Source organism: Arvicanthis niloticus, chromosome 17, assembly GCF_011762505.2.
Source record: "Arvicanthis niloticus isolate mArvNil1 chromosome 17, mArvNil1.pat.X, whole genome shotgun sequence".
In the NCBI taxonomy this organism is placed as follows: domain Eukaryota; kingdom Metazoa; phylum Chordata; class Mammalia; order Rodentia; family Muridae; genus Arvicanthis; species Arvicanthis niloticus.
The window spans coordinates 57,481,599-57,504,440 of NC_047674.1; the positions used below are offsets into that span (position 1 = coordinate 57,481,599).

Genomic DNA, 22,842 nt, shown 5'->3' on the forward strand with positions numbered 1-22,842 from the left:
TTCAGCCTACCACTGGCTCTGCCCACCCCAGCACAACCCACAACCTGAGTCCACATAGGAAGAAAAGTCTCTAGGCAGGCTAGGGGTGGGGACAAATTTAATATTTTTTTTTAGTATTACAATATATTCTTATAAAAGGGTGCAGAAAAAAGGACACTGTAGAGTTTGTACATACAAACCTTGTTTGTCTTCTGCAGCAGCTGGTGAGAGCAGCCTTGGCATGAAGGTTGGCAGGTGTCCTGGGGAGGTGGTCGCAGCTCCCCAGCTGGTGGCAATAGGAGTGGATGGGAAGAGCCCATGCCTGTATCCACCCACCTGGAGAGTTGTCCTTCCAACCCCTGAACAAACTTCCGTCTTGGGAGGGGAATTGCCGCTGCAGAGACGGGATGTGTTGGTTGGACTATGAATTTTACATTGTGCACAAAACTAACAGGAACAGTTGGCCCACAGGCGGTAGGAGGGTTGGGTGGGTACTGGGAGTAGACTTCATCATTTGATGTTGAGGACCAGCCTATCCACCTCCACTGGGCACCAGTCACTCCCTGCTAAGTCACCCACAATGGTCCATGGTCCAAGGCACTGTTGGAATCTAGTTACAGAGACACACATCACCGGAGCCACTGGACAGCTATAGAAAATAATAAATAGAGAAGGCAGAATTCTTTGGGGCGAGAAGGCTGGGCTCTGGAGAGATGCCAAGGAGCTTTGCTGAAGAGCCAATGTGTCCCTTCAACAACTTCCATCTTCCTTATTTCTCCTGGTGCATGTACCGTCTTCATGGCGGTTGGGAAGGCTAGGCCTTCAGGTAGCAGTGTAGTCCATCCCTGTCCTCTGCCCCTCGCATGGCAGGCTGACATCCCAGCCAGTTTGGGAGAGGATATGAAGATGTCCAGCACCAGCCTTAACGTTCTCATAGCTTGCTTCTCAAGGGGCGAGGTCGAGGAGAGGGCGGGGTCGAGGAGAGGGCAGGGTGGAGGGAGGGCGGGTTGAGAGGGCGGGGAGCTTCTTTGGATGTGCAGATGGCCATTAAAGCTCTCCTCCATAGCCATTCTTAGAAGGTGTTTGAGCTCTCACGTTGGCTTCTTCACACCCTACTGGCCAGGCCTCCACTTGCTGAGATCCCTTTCAAACCAATTCACACGTCCTGTGCCTCTCCTCCCCACAGTTATTATGGTCCCACTCCCTGGGAATCTCCTGTAGGGAGACAGGCAGTTATAGAACCAGGATGGAGCAGCCCACAGTCACTGGCAATGACCCTGAGCCAGGGGGTTAGATGAGAAAAGCTAGGAGCTGGTGGATGGTAGTCAGACAAGACTGGTCTCAAGATGAGAGCGAATAAAGGTGCATTTGACACTTAGAATATTTAAAATATTTAGAATATTTGCCTAGATATAGCAGTGCCACCTCATCAGTACCATCAAAACGGCTGAAGATGGGTGGACAGGACAGAAGATGAGTGTGGACAGAGGGCCAGAATGATCTTATGCAGTGAGACTGAGGAACCAACAGCACAAATGTAGGGGCAAACTCTGGAGTGAGCATCCCACACAAACGCTCCCTTCTCATCTCCTGGGCATCTCCTGCCTGCTCTTCTCAGCCCCCTGTCTATTTGTCTCCCCCAGAGTGACAGTTAAATATGGAGGGTAGTTCCAGCCTGCAGGACCAATTCCCCAAGGCCAGCTGCAGCCTAGTATATGGAGCACCATGTGACCTGCAGATGGAGACTGAGGCCACTGTGCAAAGCTCAGCTGAGGGAAATGATAGATGGGGCACTCTTGAGGGAGTGAAGCATCCGAGTGCTACCTTCTGCTGGGGATCTGAGGTCAGTCTCTCCAAGATAGTGGTCAGGTAACCTTGGGGTTTGCTTTGGGGCCTATGCCTGAGTCTGGTGAGGTGATAACAGAAGTCTTTCCTGGGCACCTGTCCTCACCAGAACCACACTATAAGCTGATGGTGAGCCAGCGTTCTGGAAACCAGAGATGAATTATGAATTTGGGGACCAGAAACTAGTAAATGGGGTGGAGGTGAGACCCCAGGACTTGGTGTAGGAAAAAGGCACAGATAGACAACTCACTTGCTGGCTCTGGTCCCCCCCCCCCTTTTTTTTTTTCTGGAACATACTAGAGCTTATCTAGCTAGAACACATAAAGCCCCTGGTTCCCGTCCCGGATCCATGTTCCCTTGAGCTGTCTTTTCAGGCAGGAGCCTACTACTGGCTCTCGGGTTCCACTATACCACCACAAACTGTACAAAACGTCTGGACAGGGATGCCTCTTGGGTCTTAAACAGCTCTGTGCCAACATGAGATGTGGAGAACAATGTCACCCAGCCTGGGAAGGTCTGCCAGGGATACCCAAGCAAGTCTTAAGGAATGATGGCCAGGAGGAGGAGGGGCACAGAGGGAGATGGACAGAACATGGATGAGAATGGGTAAATATACAGGAGACAAGAGAAGACCCTGTCCGTGCGGAGACACCCGGTCTAGCCGCGCACACAGCCCCCAGGACCCAGCCCAGGGCTCCCAAACCCAGTTTTCCAAATCTCTTAAGTCATTGCTTCTTCTATACAACTCCTCGCCCCTCATCACTGTCTCCAGGCTTGCTGCTATGTGGTCAGTCCCCAGTCCCCAAGTCAATAATTTAGCCTGTTTATCGCCCGCTCGCGGGTGACCTCTGGGACCTGGCTCCCAAGTCGCTTCCGGTTGCGCTTGAACTTGCTTAAGTCCTTGTCGAAAACTTCTCCAGAGCGTAAGGCTGACACTAAGTCATCGAACTCGCCACTCTCCTCCAGGGAGCCGCTCGCCAAGACCTTCCGCTGCCTCTGCCATCTTTCTTTCTCACGCTGTTCCTTCAACTGGGAGTGGAAAGGAGAGTTGACTCAGGGACACAGGCAAGCAGCCTGCAGCCCTCTTGTCTAGGATTCTCTCTACCAGGGTAGGATTCCTACCCTGGAAATGCTTCCCTGCCAGGAACCACTCTTCCTCTTCCCAAGATGCATCACCCTCCCCACCTTACATGGTCTCCCCCAAATTAATAATTGTTTCTCTCTTCTGGGGCTAACAGCACCCCTGGAAAGTACCCTTGGCTCCTGTTTTACCTCCCAGCAGCAGCCTCCCCCACACTTCCTCTGCATGCTGTCCCCTGCCAGGCCCAGCCTCACCATGGATTCCATGCGTGCTCTCCGCTCATCCTCCTCCTTCCTCCTCCTCATGGCCTCTAGGTCCTGTCGGGCCTCCAAGAAGGCCTGCAAGAAGGTGTCGAAGATGCCAAAGAATTCATCTGGCTGCATCTTACTCTCCTTCTCTCCAAAGTGTGTCAGTGCCTTGGCGAACTGTAAGACACAGGCGGAGGCATCATGAGCCCAGGGTTTACAGTCTGTTAGCTTCCAGCTGAGCCCAGTCCAAGATGGGGGCTTGTAGGCTCTAAGGTGGTTTGAACCCCAGGGTTCACCAATGGAAACTTTAATCTAAAATTCATTCATTGGTTATTCATTCCTTGTCTACCCTGTTATCCTCCCCTCCCCCCCCCTCAAAAAAAAAACCCTACAAGGCTGACTTCTGGAGAAATATGTTGAGACTGCTTGACAGTCTACCTTTGTGCCTCCTCTGGGTCTTTTATAACATAGATATGGGAGCAGCAGATGTTGACCAGGGTAAGACTTTTCTAACATCAGGAACTACCTAGCTGGAATGGAAAAGGCTCTCACAGGTCACCTAGTCATCGGGTGACTCAGTTGATGGATGACCTACTTAGCTCCTCTGAGACTCAACTCCTCCTGTAACATGAGGATCAGTTTCGTGATGCTATGGTGGGAGCTAGGTGGGGTGACAGATAGAAGCAGCTGACTGTACTTGAAATAGACACTGGTCTAGCTTTCTCTAAGCATATCTCACAATATCATCTAGGAAACATGACACTACACATATAGTCCTCCTGGACCAGAGGCCTGTGCACCTTCTGGGAGTTTGGAAATGCTGGCTGTCCAGCCCCACCCTGCGTCTTCTGAATAAGAACTTCACACATGGGTCCATATGCATCTTCACAGAGGCAACTTGAAGGTTGAGTTGGGTTCCCATGATGCTCACCCAAGTGACCAAAACCCTCTGATTCCCAGTGTTCACATCTGTTGAGTGGGACTATAAACTTTCAGCAAACCTGTAAGGTAGGTAGGCTAGGAATCCTGAAACACTGGTGGTGGGCTGGGGCGGGGCTTATCTAGTAAATTGCTTGCCACGCAAGCACCGTGGCCTGAGTTTGATCTCAAGTACTTCAAGTCTGGGTGGGTTAGTGTGATCTTAACACTGGGGAGACACGGGAAGATCTCTGAGACTTGTTGGCCAGCCAGTCTCCTCTAATCATTGAGCCCCAGGTCCCAGTGAGAGACTCGGTTTCGAAAAATAAGGCAGTCAGATCCTGAGGAATGACAGCAGAGGTTGACTTCTGGCCTTCATATACATGTGTACAGGATCACACACACCAACACTCACACGTGAATAAAAATAAAATTTAATAATGATGCTTATGATATCTGAGTGTCTAAGAAGTGGACCCCCGATCTTTGCAGTATGACGTTGTCATTGATTGTCTTGAGGGAGGGAGGAGATGGGAATTCTCTGGGGTCTGAGGCTCTGGGTTTGCCCATGTCCACAGTAGGACCAGGTGAAGATGCCAGCTCTAGAAAGGGTGTGCTGAGGAGCAGTGGGGTCAGAGTGGGCATTGGGCCATCTTTACCTTATCCCTGGCCTCATTCAGCTGGTCCTCCAGCTCTGAGAAACTGAAGCTAGACATTGTGATGAAGTCACTCATGACAGGGACGAACTTGTCATTGGGGTCCCGTGTCTGGTGTCTCTGATATTCCAACTCCTGGGAAAGGAGAATACAGCACATTTTAGACAGCTGGCACTCAGGGGCCACGGCATGCCTCTTGGCACTCACGGGACGTCACGCAAGCCTTTGGGAAAGATGACGCCTGGGGGTTTAATTCTAAAGGTAACGAATGAGGACTTTGAGAACTGTCAGTCTGTACAGCTATCTGCACCCTTCCCTCACCCATCACTGTGCTGTGGGCGGTGCTCCACACTCCAGAGAGCACTTTCCAGGACTGTCAAAATGGAGACAGCTACCCATGGCAGCACACAGATGGTCTTGGATTCTTAAGTTTGTGGGAATCCTCTAGTTCTCAAGTACGAGGGACAAGGATTGAGTTGAGGATGTCCTAGAGAGTACATCATCGGCTGTGAAGATATGTGAACAGCAATGGCTGTTCAAGGGCCAGAGCCCAGTGCTGGAATCCAGTGTTTGTGCCCTCTCAATAGTCCTGTGTTGAGATCCTAAGGTGAAGCAAGGACGTGGGGTCTCACAGGTGAATGCAAGCTTGTGACATTATGACACAATGTTGTCATCTACAGAGTGCACACTTGGAAGTGCACAACCAAGGTAGAAAAATATCGACGTAAAAACTTTTCATAACGTCTTAAGTAAGTTTGTGGTTTTGCGTCAGCCCCATGCTCAGCTCTCCTGGGGTGCATGTAACCTGCAGGTCATGGGTTGGACACTCCTGTCAAGTGACTAGGCCATAAGGCTTTTGTGAATGGGGTTAGTAGCCCTGTATAAGAGTCCCAGGGAAGTCTGTCCTTTGTAGCAGGTGAGGACACAGTGGGAAGCTGCTACCCAGGTACACCAGGCCCTCACTGGACATTGGTCCTGACAGCACTTTGGTCTTGAATGACCCACCCTGCAAAATTATAAGAGGTAAATGTCTTTTGTTCATACAAGCCATTCCATTGATTTGTTTTAGCCACCTCAAACGACTAAGATTCCGAGGTTTTCATCCATGAGCAAGCCCTCAGAGCCCCCATTAGTTCAGGCATGAAGGGAAGAGATGCAAGGTGGGATGTTTCAGGGAAATGCAGCTCCCTGTTGCCACACTGCTGGACACCCTCTGTAGTCAGCTAAGCCTCCACATTCACTCTGTGCAAACATGAGTATGTGACAGTCTTAGGGCTAAGTCCAACATGTGGACATCCCCTGCTCAGTGACATAGAGGCAGTCTTGGACAGAAAGCCCCCATTTGAGAGTCTCAAGGTAAACCCCAAGTAGGTGAATAACTTTTCCTGAAGGCTCTCTTCACTGCTATTGTTTCCCCTTTCCATTCAGGAGCCCCAGGTTATCAAAATGCACCACACAGGGCTTCCTCTGAGATGTGTGTGTATTGGGTCGGGGGTGGGCACTGGCCCCAGTGATGGAGTGACATTAGCGTTTCCTTGGACAGCTTCCCTCACCAAGTCCAGCATGCACTTACCACCTCCACTGCTCTGAGGCCCCTCCTGAGAGTGCCCACCTCCTTCTCCAGCTCTGCCAGGCTGTAGGACACAAGGGAAGGGAAGAACCTATCAGCTCTGGATGTGAGGGGCTAGGGATGGTTCAGAGAAAGGGCAATTTGAAGCACCGTAACCTTGAGTCCCAGCCCCCTTAGGTCCGAGACACATGGCTCTGGCATGTCACTGCCCCGTGTGCCTGTTGACAACTCCGTAGAGTGTCAGCAGAAAGCTCCACTCCATTGATCCTTCCAGGTGTTGTGTCTCACAAAGTGTGTGTGTGTGTGTGTATTCAAGCATGTTAAAATCAGCAGATATTGGGGTCGATTCTTAGGAGTCATCTAGTTGGTTTTTTTTGTTTGTTTGTTTGTTTTTGTTTTTTTGTTTTTTTTTTGCTTTGTTATTGGCTTGGGTTCTAGGTATGGCGCTCAGACTCTCATGTTGCCTGTGGAACTATCTCCCAAGCTCTATCTAGCTCCCTCACACTGGCATCTGGCCTGGGTTTCTTTCCTGTAATTACAATTAGTCAGTGTCTACCATCATTTAACAAAGCGTCTCTCCTAAGTCATATGTTGATGGTACTTGGAGGTAGAGCTTTGGAGGGATAGTTTTGCTCTGATGAGGTTAGTCATAAGGATGGAGCACCCAAGATGGCACTGTGACCTTTCATTCGCTGTCATAGCCCGCGATGCCACTGCCATGCTACAGTAGCAGATGCTAAGCAGATCATGGCACCATGCTGTTAGACTTCCAGTCCCACAGAGCCTTGGGTCAATTACACTTCTGATTTATATAACTTGTCAAGTCTCCTGTGTTTTGTTATAGCACAGAGTATCTCACATAAGGTTTGATAGCTGTTACCCTTAAGTGTTTCCGTTTTTCACAAACCACAGATAAGTCTCATGCCCTTAGCAGATGCTGTGGATGTCCTGCCCACTATGGTTTAGAATCCACATTCTTCCTGTGGGGAGCGGGTGTGGCGGCCAGCTAAAATGGCGCCTAAGCTTATGAATGGCACCCACCAAAGCTTATGAATGGCGCCTGCCTAATTTTGTGAATGGCGCCTGACTTCCTCACACTCCACCGCCGGCTTACACTGTGCAGACTCACTGCCATGTTGTATCAGGCCATTTGACGTGTGCCAATGGTGTGTGCCCACGTGGCAGGCTCTGAGTGACCAAGCATGGGGATAAAAGGGAAAGTGGAATTGGGATCAGGGGCTTCCAGAGAGATTGTAAGAAAGGTTCCTGAGTAAAGCTGCATTGGGAAGAATCTCGTGTCGTGTCGCTCCTTTCTGTGGGGCGGAACGGGTAGCGACACTTCCAACTGACTGGGCTTTTTTTTTTTTTTTTTTTTTCAATGTGCTCATTTTAAAATTGTGTGTGTGTGTGTGTGTGTGTGTGTGTGTGTGTGTGTTTTGCCTACATATACGTCTATGCACCACATGTGTTTCTGGTACCTGAGGAGGCCAGAAGAGGCCATTAGATCTGGAACTGAAATTGTTGATGGTCGTGAGCCATCATGTGGATGGTGGGGATTGAACTTGGGTCCTCTGGAAGAGCAGCCAGTGCTCTTAACCTCTGAGTCATCTCTCCAGCATCCAGATGAGCATTTTTTTTTTTTTTTTTTTTTTTAAATTCTGGGTTAGCCTCCTCTGCCTGTTAGAGTTATAGCCACCACCACCCCTTCTGGGTCACTTAGCCAGTGTGCTGCATGAGTAACCCAGGCCCTCACGCCCACCATGGGATAACCAGAGAGGGTGTTCTAGGCTGTCTTCCTGATAGGCTTCAGTCCCATTTGCCTCTAGTGCAATTGTCTCAATTAATGCTTCTGTTAACAGCGTCCTTTCTGCACATGGCTTACTTCTCCATTCTTTTGATATTTCCAGAATCACCTCTTAAATAAGGTAATTTGCACCCCGGAGAGCAAACCATCTCTGACTGGTTCTCCTAAAAGCATAACCTAAGACACTGCCCATTCTTAGTGTCCCCTCAGATGGGAGAAGCCAGCCGGTGTGGTCACGGTGAAGGAAGGGTTGAGGGGACTGCTTACTTGACTTTGGCAGCTTCTGACAGGTGCAGCAGCTCCGAGGGCATGTTCAGGATATCCGGGAAGTGCTTCTCCAGGATCATGATCAGGTAATGAAGCAGAGAGATGTTCCTGTGGGTGACAGCGGTGTCATGGGCCAGGCAAGTGGAGAGGGCTGAGAAACCAGAGGGGGTGTGACGAAAAGCAAAAGCAATGACTGGGCCAGAGAGAGAGGTGGAGAGGTGGCTCAGTGGCTGAGAGGGCTTCCTGCTCTTCCAGAGGACCTGAGTTTGGTCCTGAGCACTCACAAATGCCAATAACTCCGGTGCCAAGGCATCCAATACCCTCTGCTGCCCCCCATAGACAACTGTGCTCACACACACACACACACACACACACACACACACACACACACAATATCTAAAAATGAACAAAACAGCTAGAATAAAGAGATTGAAGAGAGAGAGAGAGAGAGAGAGAGAGAGAGAGAGAGAGGAAGGAGAGTCTCAGATGGGGTAACACAGGGCGAGGAAATTCACAGGTCCCCACCTGTCAATGCTGGACTTGGTGTCAGCAATCTTGTTGAGGCTGGCTACCCGGAACCCGTAGGCACCCCCACGCTGCCCCTTGTTCATGAAGTTGCCGATGGCTAGGACCACCTCCAGCATTTGCTTCAGGCGCTTGCTGAGGGTCAGCTCCCGGGAGGCCAGCAGGATGGCTGGGGAAGAGGAACAGCTCAGGATGCTACACAGACAGAACCAGGGTAGCAGGGTTCCTGGCTCTTCAGGAGAATGATGGAAGGGGCTACCTTTTCAACTCTTGGGTGGAGACTATCCACTCTGGTCTAGATCCTCCCTTTCTCCCCCTTCCCACTTTCAGGACAAAGCTAGCATATCCTCAAATTAGACATCCCCTAGAATGATTTAGAATATCTTATCATGCACATAAAGATTATTATACTTTTCTGAATAAATACTTGAATATGGCGATTTTCCTAGACCTAGCAAAATTTGTGCTTTCTGAATATTTTTATTATGGGATATTTGACACATTCTGAAATTCTAGATTGTATGTTCATGTGGATGCCCACGAGTATGCATGTATGTGTAGGTATGTGCACATTGCATGTCAGAGGACATCTAGGGTACCATTCTTAGAAGACAGCAGCGCCTGTGCCCTGAGATAATGGTAAGAGGACTAGACCACCCTGTAATCTCTGGCTATGCTGGACTGAAATGCCTGAAGATGCTCACTACGAAGATAAAACAAAAGCCCTTGGGGTTTGAAAGATGATGCCCCCGAAGGTGGAAGCACTTGTCACAAAAGCAAGAGGACCCGAGTTCAAATCCTCCTCGGCACCTATGGAAAAGGCATCACCATTTGTAGGGCGGTCACCTAATGAGAGAGAGGGGAGCAGCCAGACAAGAGGATCCTGGGAGCTCCCTAACCAGACAGTACAGCCCAGACGACAAGCTTTAGGTACGGTGACAGACTGTCTCAAAAAGCAAGATGGAGAAACAGAGGAGGACACCTCATGTCTGAGGTTCCTCTGCCCTCTGCATGCACGCTCATGAGCGCACATCATATATACATGTGTGCACATGCCACACATACACACACACTCACACACGCACAGAGCAAACACAAAAACATATCACATACAAAGGAAAGCCCCAGGCAAAAAGTTTGCAGGAATTTTTCAAAAACAATTTAAGAAAAAGTCAGTAGCCATGAGGAAGATATTATAAAAACGAGAAATGAGTGAGAGCTGTAAGGCAGAAAGCCTTCAGGTCACACAGATGCACATTCTATGAACGCAAACCAACCCTGTTGTGAACGCATACTTAGGTTGTTCCCAGTGCGTGTGTGTGTGTGTGTGTGTGCGCGCGCGTGTGTGTGCGTGTGTGTGCATGCACGCACGAGCGTGCATGTGTGTGCATGCATATGTGTGTGCACACACATGTGTGTGTCGTGTGTGTGAGCATGCGTGTGTGCATGTGCACGAGTGTGCGTGTGCGCGCGTGCACGTGTGTGTGTCTGTGTACATGCGTGAGCAATCACACAGAGGATGGAGATTGACATGAGGTGTGTCTTCCTCAATCATCCTTCTCCTTGTATTTGAGACAAGCTCTCTCAGTACCCCTGAACCTCACCGTTTGCCTAGGCTCTCTCAGTGAACCTGAAGCTCGCCCGTTTGCCTAGGCTAGCTGGCTTGGGAGCCTCAGGGATCTGCCATTCTGCATCCACAGCACTGGGTTACAGGCATGCCACCACACCCAGCTCTCAGGATTTGGGAATGTGTGTTCTGGAGTCAGGTGCTCAGGCTTTACTGCAAGCACTATGCCAACCTGTCATCTCCTTGGCTCCCCCAGCCCAGGGTTTTTTCCCCCCAAAACTACAGACCAGAACGTGCAAATTGCCTTATAGTGGAATAAAACACGGTGCTGAAAACTGAATACCCACCCTCCACGTGTATCTCTAAGGAGAATTCAAAACCAGATTGCTAAGCTGTTGTACAGCCGTGTCCTCCAAGCCCCACAACCACGGTCTTCAGGAGTTTAGTTGTAGTTGCTTCTGAATGATTGTCCCCACTGAGTTTCTTGACTGTTGGTGTTCCCTCATAGAAGCAGGGAAGGAGGAGCAGGCAGGGTCCCCCAACTCTCATTCAGTATCCATCCACTCCCCCAGATACCTGTATGTAATGTTGACCTAGTTGCTGCATGACCTTGAGGTCGGGGTCAGGGGTGTGGGGAGCTAGAGTATATAAACTGGGAAGATTAGGGGAAGGGGCTCTGTTTATGCAGCCATGGGGAAGCCAGCATCCATGCTGGGCACAGACCTTCCAGTATAGCTGCTTTGCAGTCCCCCCCACTCCTGTAAGTAACCCCTCACTGGCTCCCCAGGGGGATCTTCGGTGACCTTTAACTTAGGTTTGCCACTGGGGCCTTAGCAAATGGTGGGACAAACATTGTCTACATCAACAGCCCCCACCACCTTCGGGGGAAAATTCTTAAGGCATAAACCGAAAAAAAGCAATCAGAAAATCACTCATAGGACATCATTCCATTTATAGAAAATTCAAAAGAGAAAAACTCATCTAGACATCAAGATACCTCTGAAGAGGAGACAGGAAAGCTTCCCTAGGAGGGGTGACTTTTTTTTTACTGGTTGGAAGGGGATATAAAGAGGAGCTGGAGCAGGGCGGTGGTGGCCCACGCCTTTAATCCAAGCACGTGGGAGGTAGAGGCAGGAGGATCTCTGTGAGTTTGATGCCAGCTTGGCCTAAATAGTAAGTTTGAGGACTGTCAGACTATGTAAAGAGACCCTGTATCAGGGGTCAGGGGAGGGGGCTTGGCTGAAGAAATGGCTCAGCTGTTAAAGCAAAATCTCTCAATCAAAGGACCAGAAGGGATACAGACAGAGCCTAGGCACATTCAGTTTCTTGACTTGAGTTCATTATGTGGACAGGAAGGGCAGAGACTTAATGAATCGCCCAGTGCAAACAGCTGTAGTTTGTGTGTGCCGTATTGCAATAAAAAGTTCATTTTCAAAAAAAGTAAATAAAACCTACTTGCAAAAATCCTCAGCAATTTACAAGGCTAGGGGTAGTTTCTCTAGGGTTGATGAGCTGTTTGAAAAAAATCTACGAAGGGGTAGCCTTAAAAATGCTAAAAATGTTGGCAAAACAGAAAATGATAAGAGTTGAGAGGAAATCAGGAGACGAGAAAACTGCCATCTGCAGTGCTGACATTTCAGATGTTCGCGAGAATAATGTGTTCATGAATGCATCCATAAGGATATTACATTTGCGGGCACATTCATCCAGGCTATATTTACTGCATCTACTTGTAATGAGAATTGGTAATTTTGGTGTACTCAGCAATGAATGTATTCATAGGGAGAATAGATTCAAAGCAGAATTGGGAAATTTGTCAAACTTGGTAAACCTCGCTGAGGCAACTTCCCCCAGAGCCCCGTCCGGGGGGCGAGAGGTGGGTGTCAATGGCTCAGCACCCAGCTGAGGTAGGCTCAGTCTTAGGCACTCCAGGAATCACTCTGGGAGACCTAGGAGCGCAACTCCTGAACAGCCAAGCACACCGAGGTGGCTGTGTGTGCATGCTTTCAGGCACGGCTCCCCAGCCCTTCAGGAAGAGCAGCCATCCCTAGTGGACAGATGGCTTTTGGATCCCACCTATAAGAGTTTGATTCCCCCACCCCCAAACATTTTTGGTCTCTCCAGCATGTCTTTCTCAGTGCAGCTTGATTTTAAATAGGAACTTTATGGAACATCTTGGCTGAGTCTTGAAATTTAGGTACTTACTCCTTGGAGCAACTATCAGTCTAAGATGAAACCTTTGAGCGCCTAAGCTACTCTGGTTCCATAATTCCAAATGGCCACCACACACATTGCTTCATTGACTGATGATACATAAATAGAGGAACACCTACAGCTTAGCCCGAATGCCCCTAAAGTAGCTTGCAGCAGAAAGACGGTATAGACAAAAATAAGGCCTTGCCCACCACCAGGGCAGGGAGATACCACACAGATGACTGATCTATTGTACTGTTATAAAACAACAATCTGCAGGTCCCTTATTGCACGCATATGTGTGTACATACTGAACACTCCTGCCATCTCTACAAACTCCTACTCCAGAAATCCCAAAGCAGCTTTTGAGAAAGCCATGGCTTGCCCTCTGAATTAGGCATCTCAGAGAATGTCCAGCAGGGGGCGCCTATGTTCTGCTATGCCCCTAGCCTGACACCCTGAGCCTCCAAGACAATCTTTTTTTTTTCTTTTTTTTTTATTAGATATTTTATTTACACTTCAGATGCCATCCTCTTTCCCCATTCCCCCCCCCTTAGAAAACCCCTATCCTATGCCCCCTTTTCCTTTTTGCATTTATACATTTTTTTTTAAATAATGTTAATCATAAGCGTTATAAGTTTGGAATTGTTCAATCAGAGGTGTAACCCACTGACCGACCTAGATATAACAACTATCTTTGACTGGTGGAGATACATGAATATCTGCCTCCCTGTCTCCCCCCTCTTTCTCTCTTTCATCACCTAGCTTCTCCTATCCTTCTTCTCCTCCTCTTCTTACTCCTTTTCTTCCTCTCAGTACTCCTCCTACCTTAGCTCCTCCTACACATCACCCTTCCTGTTAAAATGAAACTTTTCTCTCAAAATACAATTAGAGCATAATTATGCCAATTTGTACCAGTGAGGTACAAGATAGTCCTAATACCCAGTCCATCCTTTTGTTGACTAACCAGCACCTCTGTCATCTATCCTAACTAAAACATTTAGTTCTGAACCTGGCTTTAGGATGAATGTCAGCTGACGACCATCCACTCAAATCTTTTCTCTTACGGTAAATAGCTATAAGTTTTCAACCCCATCAGAAATCCAGAATGACTGAGTTAACTATAATTGTGGGAAGCACAAAGCATAGCTTCTAAAACTTAGCCAATTTATAGAGACCTCTGAACACCTGAAAAGCCCCTATACTACCGAACGTTGGAGCATCAAATCTTCAGCCTTCTGGCCCAGAATCATCTGACAGACCTTGGTGATGCAGGATTATTAAGGACTGATTACTCTGTCTAGGCAGATATAATCAGTCAACTATTCTGCATGTGTGTCCTTTTCTGGACAGTAATTTGTCTGTAGATGGAGAGAGGCAATTCTTGCCTAGTGGCTGTTACCACACAACTGGAGTAACTCCAAGGATGCTCAATTTCTTCTTAGAATCCAAGACAATCTCTTGTTTTGCTTGTTTGTTTTGTTTGTTAGTTTGTTTGTTGTGTTTTGTTCTGCCATGTAAGTCTTGTCTTTACCCCCAAGTGAGCCCCCAACCAGTTTCTCCTGCTTCTGCCTTGCTAGGTGCACATATCTCCCTACCATCCTGCCCTCCAGTTCTCACAACTTCCCAAGCCCTGCTCCTCTGCTGTCCCATAGGCAGCCCCAAGGATATGCTCTCTGACACAGTAAGTGACGAGGGACAGGGGCGGTGAATGGGGGGAGGAGGGATCAGTTGGAAAGACAGGAAGCATCCACATTGTTACAGCATTCCACAAGGATCTCAGACATGGCAATCTGCAGGAGGCCTCTATCACTCAGACACCTCCAGGGACCACCTTGTGCAACTGGCTGCCTTCCGGTGAGCTCACATTTGCACAAACATGCCCAGTAGAGTTTGTGAGCCCAGTGCTTCTTAAGTAGGAAAGAGTGGATGACTCTGGGCATGCCAAACCCCAAAGGATGCTGGCTACATTCCTATTTTCTTATACCCCTCCTCCAGGGAGCCAATGGCAAGGCAGAGGGAAGCATCATGTGATTGCCACCTAAGCCAACATAAACAAGAACATTCTCTAAAATAATTATAGTACCACGTTGGTGATGCACTCCTGTAGTCACACCACTTGGAAGACGGAGGCAGGAAGATTAGGAGTTCAAGGTTAGCCTCCGTTACCTAGTAAACTGGAAGCTAGCCTAGGCCACATGAAACCCTGATACAAGATGTAAATGTCATAGTTTTAAATGTTACGCTTGATGTGGGCCTCTATCTGGGGTTAGGGTAAGGCAGACATTTCCCTCTGTCCTATTAGTCAATTCCCAGACATGTCCCCACTCCTGGTGTGCGCTGCAGGCCCCAGTCCTACCTTCTACTTTGGGCTTGGCCTCAGCCAGCCGTTCCTGGAACTTCTTCTTGAAGAAGAGGGCCTGTAGTCGCTGCTGGTAATGGTCGATCCTGTGAACACAGTGAGTTATGTCACTGGTGGTCCCACGGCTCCAAGGTAGCCCCAGATTCTTGAGGGATTATTCCTTGCCTTTCCTTGGCCAGAGATGCTACTTGAACCCCATTTCTCCCTCTATACCTGGTGCCCTATTGTCAGAGCGGAGCCCTGAAATCTCCTCCTTCCCGCCATGCCCAGCGCCCATCAGAGCCGAGCCCTGAAATCTCCTCCTTCCCGCCATGCCCAGCGCCCATCTGACCTGCTCATCTCGTAGAGGAAACGATCTGCCCGTGCCATCCGCTCAATCTCATGCTTGTGTTCTTCCAAGAGGTCAATGTCACTCTTCTCGGGGATGAACTTGAGGAGCTGCAAAGAGCGGGTGTAAGTCAGACGGGGAAACTGAGGAACGGTCGGTACAATGTGGGCTGTAGAGAAATTCCTGTGCTGCCTTTGCTCAGTGTGAAGCCTGCTGAGGCAGAAGGACTCAAGGCCAGCCTGGGTTACATACCAATTTTTTGAGGATCTCCTGGGTTACATAGCAAGTTGGAGGCCAGCCTCGTCTATATACCAACTTCAAGGCAAGCTTGAGTTACCTAACAAATTGAAGCCAACCTGCTCTACCCATCCATTTTGAGGTCAGCCTGGCTACATAGTGAGTGAGCCTGGGTGTTTTACCTGAGTATGCAAATGCATCGTATTTGTTCAGTGCCTGCAGAGAACAGAAGAGGGGATTAGATCCCCTGGAACCAGAGTTACAGAGGTTTGTGAGCCTCCAAGTGGGTACTGGGAACTAAACCCTGGACAACTATAAGAGCAGCCAGTGGTCTTAACACCCGAGTCATTTCTCCAGCCTTTGTGCTGTGGTTGGAAAGTATCCATCTAGAGTCCACATACGGAAACCTCCCAATTCACATGTTAATGATATCTAGCAGGAGAACCTTTAGAGGTAGGTAATCCGGGTTAGACGAGGGCACAAGAGTGAGACCCTAATAATGTCATTAGTGGCCTGATAGGAGAAATCCAAATTATAGCATCTGCTCTGTCTCCTCCCGTGATGCCTTCTACCATGCTTTGGTACAGCCCAAGTCCTCACCGGGTGCCAAGCAGACCCAGCACCATGCTCTTGGATTTCCCAGCATCCAGAACCATGAGTCAAGTCAACTCTTATTTGTAGATTAACTGGTCTCAGGTATTTTGTCACAGCCACAGAAAATTAGCCTCATCTCTATGTTCAATTTGCATCTTTCACTCAACATAACCATAGATCCATGCATGCTATATACACTGGTTTGTCTTTATTTACTACTTAGTAGTATTCCACAGAAGGGATGTCCCACAGTTAGTTTATCCACTTCCCTATTAATGATCAGTTGGGTTGCTCACCCTCTGGGAGGTTTAATAGGTCCCAAGCTGCTGATATTATGTGTGTATATGTCTTTTAATATTCATAGTTGCCTCTCTTCAGTGTGTGCCTAGCCTTAACGTGCATGCCCAAGAGCTCTGTAAAGTGAGATGAATGGTGATTCCGGTTCCACCCCTTCATCAACACGTGGCTGTCAGTCTTTAATTTTGGCTAACGGGTGGGAGTGTGATGCTCCTCTGCTGTGGTTTGCTGTTTCTCTGGTAACTACCGACATTGGGACCCTTCAGACGCTCACAGGTTGCCAGACACCATCTTCCATAAAGCCGTGGTTCAAGTCTTCAGCTCAGTTTTCAAACTGCTTCTTTGGCTAGTTTCTCAATGATCTGTAGTGTTCTTTACCACGAACACACACCATTTATCATGTGCATTCATGGAAAATATTACCTACACTATTCCTTGCAATCACCCGAGGGGGGGAAAAACATACTCTTTGATTGATACTGGTTCTTTTTCTTCTTTTTAAATGTTTTCGAATTTATTTTAATTGATGTGTATGGGTGTTTTGTTGGCATGTATGACTGTATCACCTGTGTGCCTGGTGCCTACAGAGGTAGGAAGAAGGAGCCTGATCTCCTGAAACTGGCATTATGAGTGATTGTGAGCAAGCATATGGGTACCAGGAAATGAACCTGGTGTTGTGCAGGCATCAAGTGCTCCTAGCTGCTGAGCCATCATCCCTCCAGTAGCCAAGCTCATCTCTTGAGATAGTCTCATGAAGCCCAAGCTGTCCTCAAGCCCTTGTCTGGGATTGTAGATGTGCACCACCACATTCAGTTTCTGTGGATATGAGGATGAACCCCAGGACTTCATGCATGCTTGACAACTGCACTCTTCATTTTAATAATAATAATAATAATAATAATAATAATAATAATAACAATAATAATAATTCCATTTGGCAGCATGCGTGTTTGCCACTTTCCAGGTCTTTCTTAAAGGACACCGTCAACGAACTGACATGGAAATTTGATGAGGAAATGACCATGGCCACCCTGACTCTTCCTTGAGACCTTGCTGGGAACACAAAGTTCTCTGGCAGTCTGTTCTGTAGGAAAGGTTAGTCCAGGGGAGTTTCTAGAAACCTCTTCAGTGCCTTCAGATCCAAGTCTTTTCAACCCCAGGGCTTTAGCCTTTCTGGGATGGGGTAGAAAATGGCATAGCTGTCCCCAGGTTGGCCTCCCCTCCTCCCCTGAGGGTCCTCACCTGCTCCAACATGTCCTTAGCAAGGTCTTCTTGTTCATCCATCCTCAAGATGGCCTGCCGGATCTCATCATTAGAAAGCTTCAACCTACAACAAATCCACCTTGAGCAGTCTGGCCTGGCCCTTGGGACAGCCCCTGGGGCTTCTTTTCATATAGTGTGGCCTCATCTTCTCCTCTCCAGCTCTCAGCTTGAACCTGCTCTCCCATCTCCTCTACAAAGCCTTCCCAGGCTGATTTCATACTAGGTTCTAATTTTAATAAAGAGGAAATATGATTCACTCCATACATCCAACAATGAGTGTTTTAGTTCTCATCGAAGCCTGAGTCCCCGTTGCTTTGCTTGATCTTCCTGAGGGCTGATGAGACACAGGCGATTAAGACAGACAGGCAGAGGCATTCTGACAGTCTCCCTTTCCTCCTCCATCCCTCCCTCCTGCCTCAAATGTCTTCAGCATCTCTATGGGAGGATAGAGCCGGGGGCAGCAGAACTCTCTGTCTCTGACAGTGCCCAATTCCCTTGCAGCTCCCACCAGCCTTCCAGGAGCCCCCACTCATCCCCCTACATAGTCCTTCTCCACCCCTCCAGGTACACACCCACTGATGACTCTAGGGAACCAGCCACCCCCTCACCCCACTCAATGGAAGAAACTCAGGCCAGGGAACTTGTGGGAGGGCAGAGGGGGCAGATGTCCCAGAGGACGCTGTAGGCGGCACTAAGAATAGAGCTTGGGGCGGTGCCCCTGACCCTGCCTGGGGGAGGCCCCCACACAGAAGCTGTGCTGTTAACACAGATACTGCTTGTTTGTTCCTAAGCCCAGGGAAATGCTTGCAGGCTGAGATCATGCTGCTCCCAGGCCTAAGTGGATCTGGCCCTCCATGGGCTTAGGGCAGCTCCACTGGCAGATGCTAACTGGAGCCTTGAGGATGGGTCAGTTTCCTGTCTGAAGAGCCCAGTGCCGCTGCTTAACATGGGGTTGTAGGGTAGAGGTCTAGGTCAGCATCCACCCCTCTCTCCTCCAGGGGAAGTCAGAGAGGCAAGGCCAGCATCAGGCCCCTGTTCCTCCACCACCTTTCCCCAGGACTGCAGCTCAACGTCTACGTTTGTTGTTTTGCAGTGCTCAGAGTTAACCCAGGGCCTGGTGCACACTGGGCAGTCAAACAAGCCCTCCTCCACCAAGTTACCCACATCTTAGCCCCTCCACTATTCATTTTGAACTTTTTTTGGGGGTGGGGGGTCCTTTTCCCTGCTACAGGTGAGCACCTACTTGGAGAGAAGAATGATACAGTTCTGGGCCCTCCGACCATCGATGACTGACAGCTCTTTAACCTTGCGGGAGGCTAGGTAGATGTCCTCTGTGGAGCCCAGTTCTTTCTGCAAATGATGAGTTACAGAGGGACCAATGACGTAGATGCCACCAATCCTCATGCCCACCACCCAGACCCACCCTTCTTTCCATGCGGGGATGCCCCTAACCCAGTGGATGCAGAGAAAGAGAAAGAGAGGATGTGAGAGGTAGGGTGTTTAACCGCCAACTCTTAAGAGAGAATCTAGGACCACCCTGGGCTAGAAAAGATGGAGGGTTTGTGAAGGGTCCTCCTCAGAGCTCAGCTCTCTTAGAAAGCCAGGAAAGGAGCTGTCCAAATGGAAGCCATAATTAATCTCTGTGGCTTCAGGCAATCTGGTTTGCTTTATCAGACATCTACACCCACCCAGAGCCTCCCCAAGCTTATGATGGGAAGTTGATTCAAACCCCATTAAGGCCATAGTTTCTAACTCCTGGAGACTTTCAGCCCATCTCAACGTGGCAGGACTAAAGGGTTCTACAAGGTCATATGGAAAGACAGAGGCAGAATCCATACTGAAATCACTTCTGGGATACCAGGAGGCAGAAATCAAAGATCCCAAACCTCCTTCTGTTGGAACCCCTTGGTCAGAGATGCGGGAGCCTTTTGAGCACACAGCTAGGGACTTTCCCAGAGCACATGTTCCAAGGCACACAACTCCAGGGCCTGCCAGGCACGCCGTTGTTGTCTTTGTAGATTTTCCCCTCTGGAGTTGTGAAGTGCCCGACATGTGTAGTCGTGCTGGCAAGCCTTGCCTTGGCACCTGTAGCTGATACCATAGACCTAGAAGCCTTCTCAGTTCTGTAGGCACTCGCCTCCGCAGCTGGCAGAGGTCTGCTCGCAGTCCCTCCGTCTCTCACACTTCCTCTCTCTCTCTGGAAACCCTCCTGCATGCAACCCTACATGGATGAGTGATAAAGGCTGGAGACAGTGCAGGCAAGCCCTCTCTCATGGACCCAGTTCTGGGCTACAGCCCAGGACAGTGGGTAAGAGATATGACGTTCAGAGCCCCAAGAGTGACTCACCTGCTGAGAACCGTATTAGTTATCAGCTCCTAGGCAGGCAGCAGCCACAGCCATCAGAGAATTAAACATGCACAATGTTAGTCAATAGGCTGGGGACTAGAGAACATCAAGACAAATGTGGGCATCCTTGGTATCTGTTCTGTCCTCTGTGTCCCCAGGAATAGGAGACAGGAACCCAGAAAGAGCTGTGGACAGCAGCTCAAGGAAGACATGGACTCACAGAATTCCGAGAAACAAACACTAGGCAGCTTGCCACTTAGGGACCAGGGAGACACCCAGTTGGGCCAAGTAGCCCCCAAACATGAGAACTGGGACACTGATCTTTGGCCAGTAGTTCTTTCTTAGCGTCTGCTGAGAACCCGTTGAGTGGACAGAGGGTGTTCCTCCACCCAGGTGAACTTTGTATCAGACCATGAACTTGAATCAAAAGCCTCTAGTAGTCCTCATCTTTGAGTCAGGAAAAGCAGGTGACCTTGAATCTGCCCCTCTCTTTGCCTATCTGATGTCTAAGAGGACCGGGGAGCACGGCTTGTCCTGTATCTTTCTTCCTGACACTGATGGAGTAGAAGCCATGGTCTCAGACCCTACCTAGAACATAGAGGACTCAGGGCCTTATCTGCTTCACGGCTCAAGGCCTGGGGCCCTAAGACACAGAGACGTAGTGAGCAAGTGTTTGACTTTTGGCGTCGCTCTAGCTTGACTTTAGCTCCAGATGCTGTTGTAAGCTAGGCCCAGGTGAGCTGTGAGGGTGTGGGACCTGCAGCATGAAGCAGACAGATCAGAGGGGTTTAAGACAGACTCACTCCTCAGCAAGCTGGGAGGCCTTAAGCCCCATATGAATTCTTTCCTGACTGTCTCCCATCCTAGCTCAGGGCCTTGGAGTCTGGAAAGGCCAGTTCAAGAGCCCAGGGAATGACTCACAAGTGAAGGGGAGGCAGGCACTTGCTATGTCAGACACATACACTCCACCGCAACCCTGTCCTACTCAGGGCACAGGTGCTCACATAACTCTTCCCAGCTCCTGCAGTCAAGACTGCCCATGACCAGGCCAGCTTAACCACAGCATGAGCCAAAATGCTGCTTGGAATTAAGAGCAGAGGATCAGATGTCACTGACACACACATTTAAATCAAATAAATAATCAGTTGTTTTATCTGGAACCCCAAGACAGAGCTAGAGTGTCAACTCCACACTACTCCTTTGGCTGGGCCCCACATGACCTTGGCCCTGACTGCCTCATGACGAGTCATCTCTGGGTTTAGACTCGGTAAAAAGCAAAGCAGGGTACCCTCTGCAGACTTGTTGAAGGCAGGCCTCAGCAACTAGTCACCAGCCAGAGCTCAGGACCCCTGAGTATACCAGAAGTCCTCAAAACTGGAGTCCTGGGCCAAGCAGAGATGAAGAAATGAACATGTGAACCTTAAAAGACATGCAGAGAAAGCAAGGACCATAGAGCCCCCATGGTCATCACCATGTGGACCTGCGGGAGGCCCCCAGCCATGACAGTTGTACTCAGGTTGCAGGCCCCCACACATCTTCAAAGTCACTCAGTATTGGAAGATGAGGTCCCTACAAGTGCTTGTCATTTTAGATCTGTATCTAGCTACAAAGCAACTCCCCTTCCATTCACTGTGGCTGGAGAAACTGGCCATCATGTACACAGAGACTCAGCAGGAACTTCCAGGCTCCAGCCCCAGTCTTGATCCTGTGAAGTAGCATGGAGCAGCCTCCATCTTCTTCCCTATAGTCTTAACATCTCTGCAGGCAGATGTGTACGTGTGTGTCCGTGCATGTGTGCGCATATGCACAAATGTGTGTGTGTGTGTGTGTGTGTGTGCCTGTTCACATGTGTGTGCAAGTCAATGTTCAAGAGCCAGAGGGTACAATCTTACCTGGTGCCTCTGATATGCTGAGAACATTTTTTCAAAATCTTCCAGGTCCAGAATCCGAAAAACCTGCGAGTCGTCAATCTCATTCCACACGGTGCCAGAGACACGCTCCTGAGATTCAGGGTAGGAAGAAGGACCATGGTTGACCTGGCTCTTCCATGACAGAGCCAACAAGATTTCCCTAACACCACTCGTCTCCAAAGGCACATGTTTCAGTGGCCAACCTCTCAGACTTCCAGAAATGAGTCCAATAACACAACCCCCTCTCCAACGCCCCTCTTCTACCATACTCTTGAAGAGACAGAAGACACCTTGTCCCTCTCCCTTTAATGTGAGGCCACATAGAAGTATCTGAGAAATCACTGCAAGGGCTGGAGAGGGCACATGTATGAAGGTAGAGGCTCTATTCAACCAAAGGCAACACTCTGAGGGTATGCCACAGACCGTTCTCTGACTGGAGTCCTTGAAAGCATTGCAGCTCACATGTATGTGGGATCGTCTGGGCCTGTGCAGAGATTGCGTTTCCTGGATCTGAGGTGGTCATTTTCTTTCCCAGGATCTTGTTCCTACTTTCTTCAGTTCCCAGAAAGTGGACACGTGCCAAATGCTGGGACATGCTGGCCCCATGTAGTAACTCTGCTCAGATCACAAAACTTGCCTCAAGTTCCTGTTTGGTCAGAGCCAGGGAAAGTGTGTCCATCTTTTATGTTTGCAGTGGGCCCATAGGTTTGCAGTCTCCAGCTCTCAGTTAAGGCACCATCTCTTTTTTTTTTTTGTTTTTTTTTTTTTTTTTTTTTTTTTTTTTGTTTTTGTTTTTTTTGGAGGACCCTTGTGCTAGCGTCTATAGAAGCCCAAACTGCACCAGTAATCTT

At 49.0% G+C, this 22,842-nt stretch overlaps 1 protein-coding gene across 7 annotated transcripts in view; it reads right to left on the reverse strand.

The window, feature by feature from the left end:
• Positions 1-80: 80 nt before the first annotated feature.
• Positions 81-22,842, reverse strand: part of Daam2 (dishevelled associated activator of morphogenesis 2) — a 116,348-nt gene continuing 93,586 nt past the window's right edge. For 4 of the 7 annotated variants that reach the window (XM_076915374.1, XM_076915372.1, XM_076915375.1 and 1 more), the window contains exons 15-26: positions 21,974-22,081; positions 19,872-19,955; positions 18,978-19,084; positions 17,714-17,798; positions 15,347-15,453; positions 15,013-15,101; positions 8,894-9,062; positions 8,369-8,476; positions 6,301-6,361; positions 4,731-4,862; positions 3,160-3,330; positions 81-2,853 (exon numbers count right to left, since the gene is read on the reverse strand). In XM_076915374.1, coding sequence (XP_076771489.1) covers positions 2,632-2,853; positions 3,160-3,330; positions 4,731-4,862; positions 6,301-6,361; positions 8,369-8,476; positions 8,894-9,062; positions 15,013-15,101; positions 15,347-15,453; positions 17,714-17,798; positions 18,978-19,084; positions 19,872-19,955; positions 21,974-22,081 — 1,443 coding nt within the window. In that variant the 3' untranslated portion in view covers positions 81-2,631. Of the gene's footprint in view, positions 2,854-3,159; positions 3,331-4,730; positions 4,863-6,300; positions 6,362-8,368; positions 8,477-8,893; positions 9,063-15,012; positions 15,102-15,346; positions 15,454-17,713; positions 17,799-18,977; positions 19,085-19,811; positions 19,956-21,973; positions 22,082-22,842 lie in introns of all 7 variants that reach the window. The other 3 variants (XM_034521522.2, XM_034521521.2, XM_034521523.2) reach the window with 2 other exon arrangements.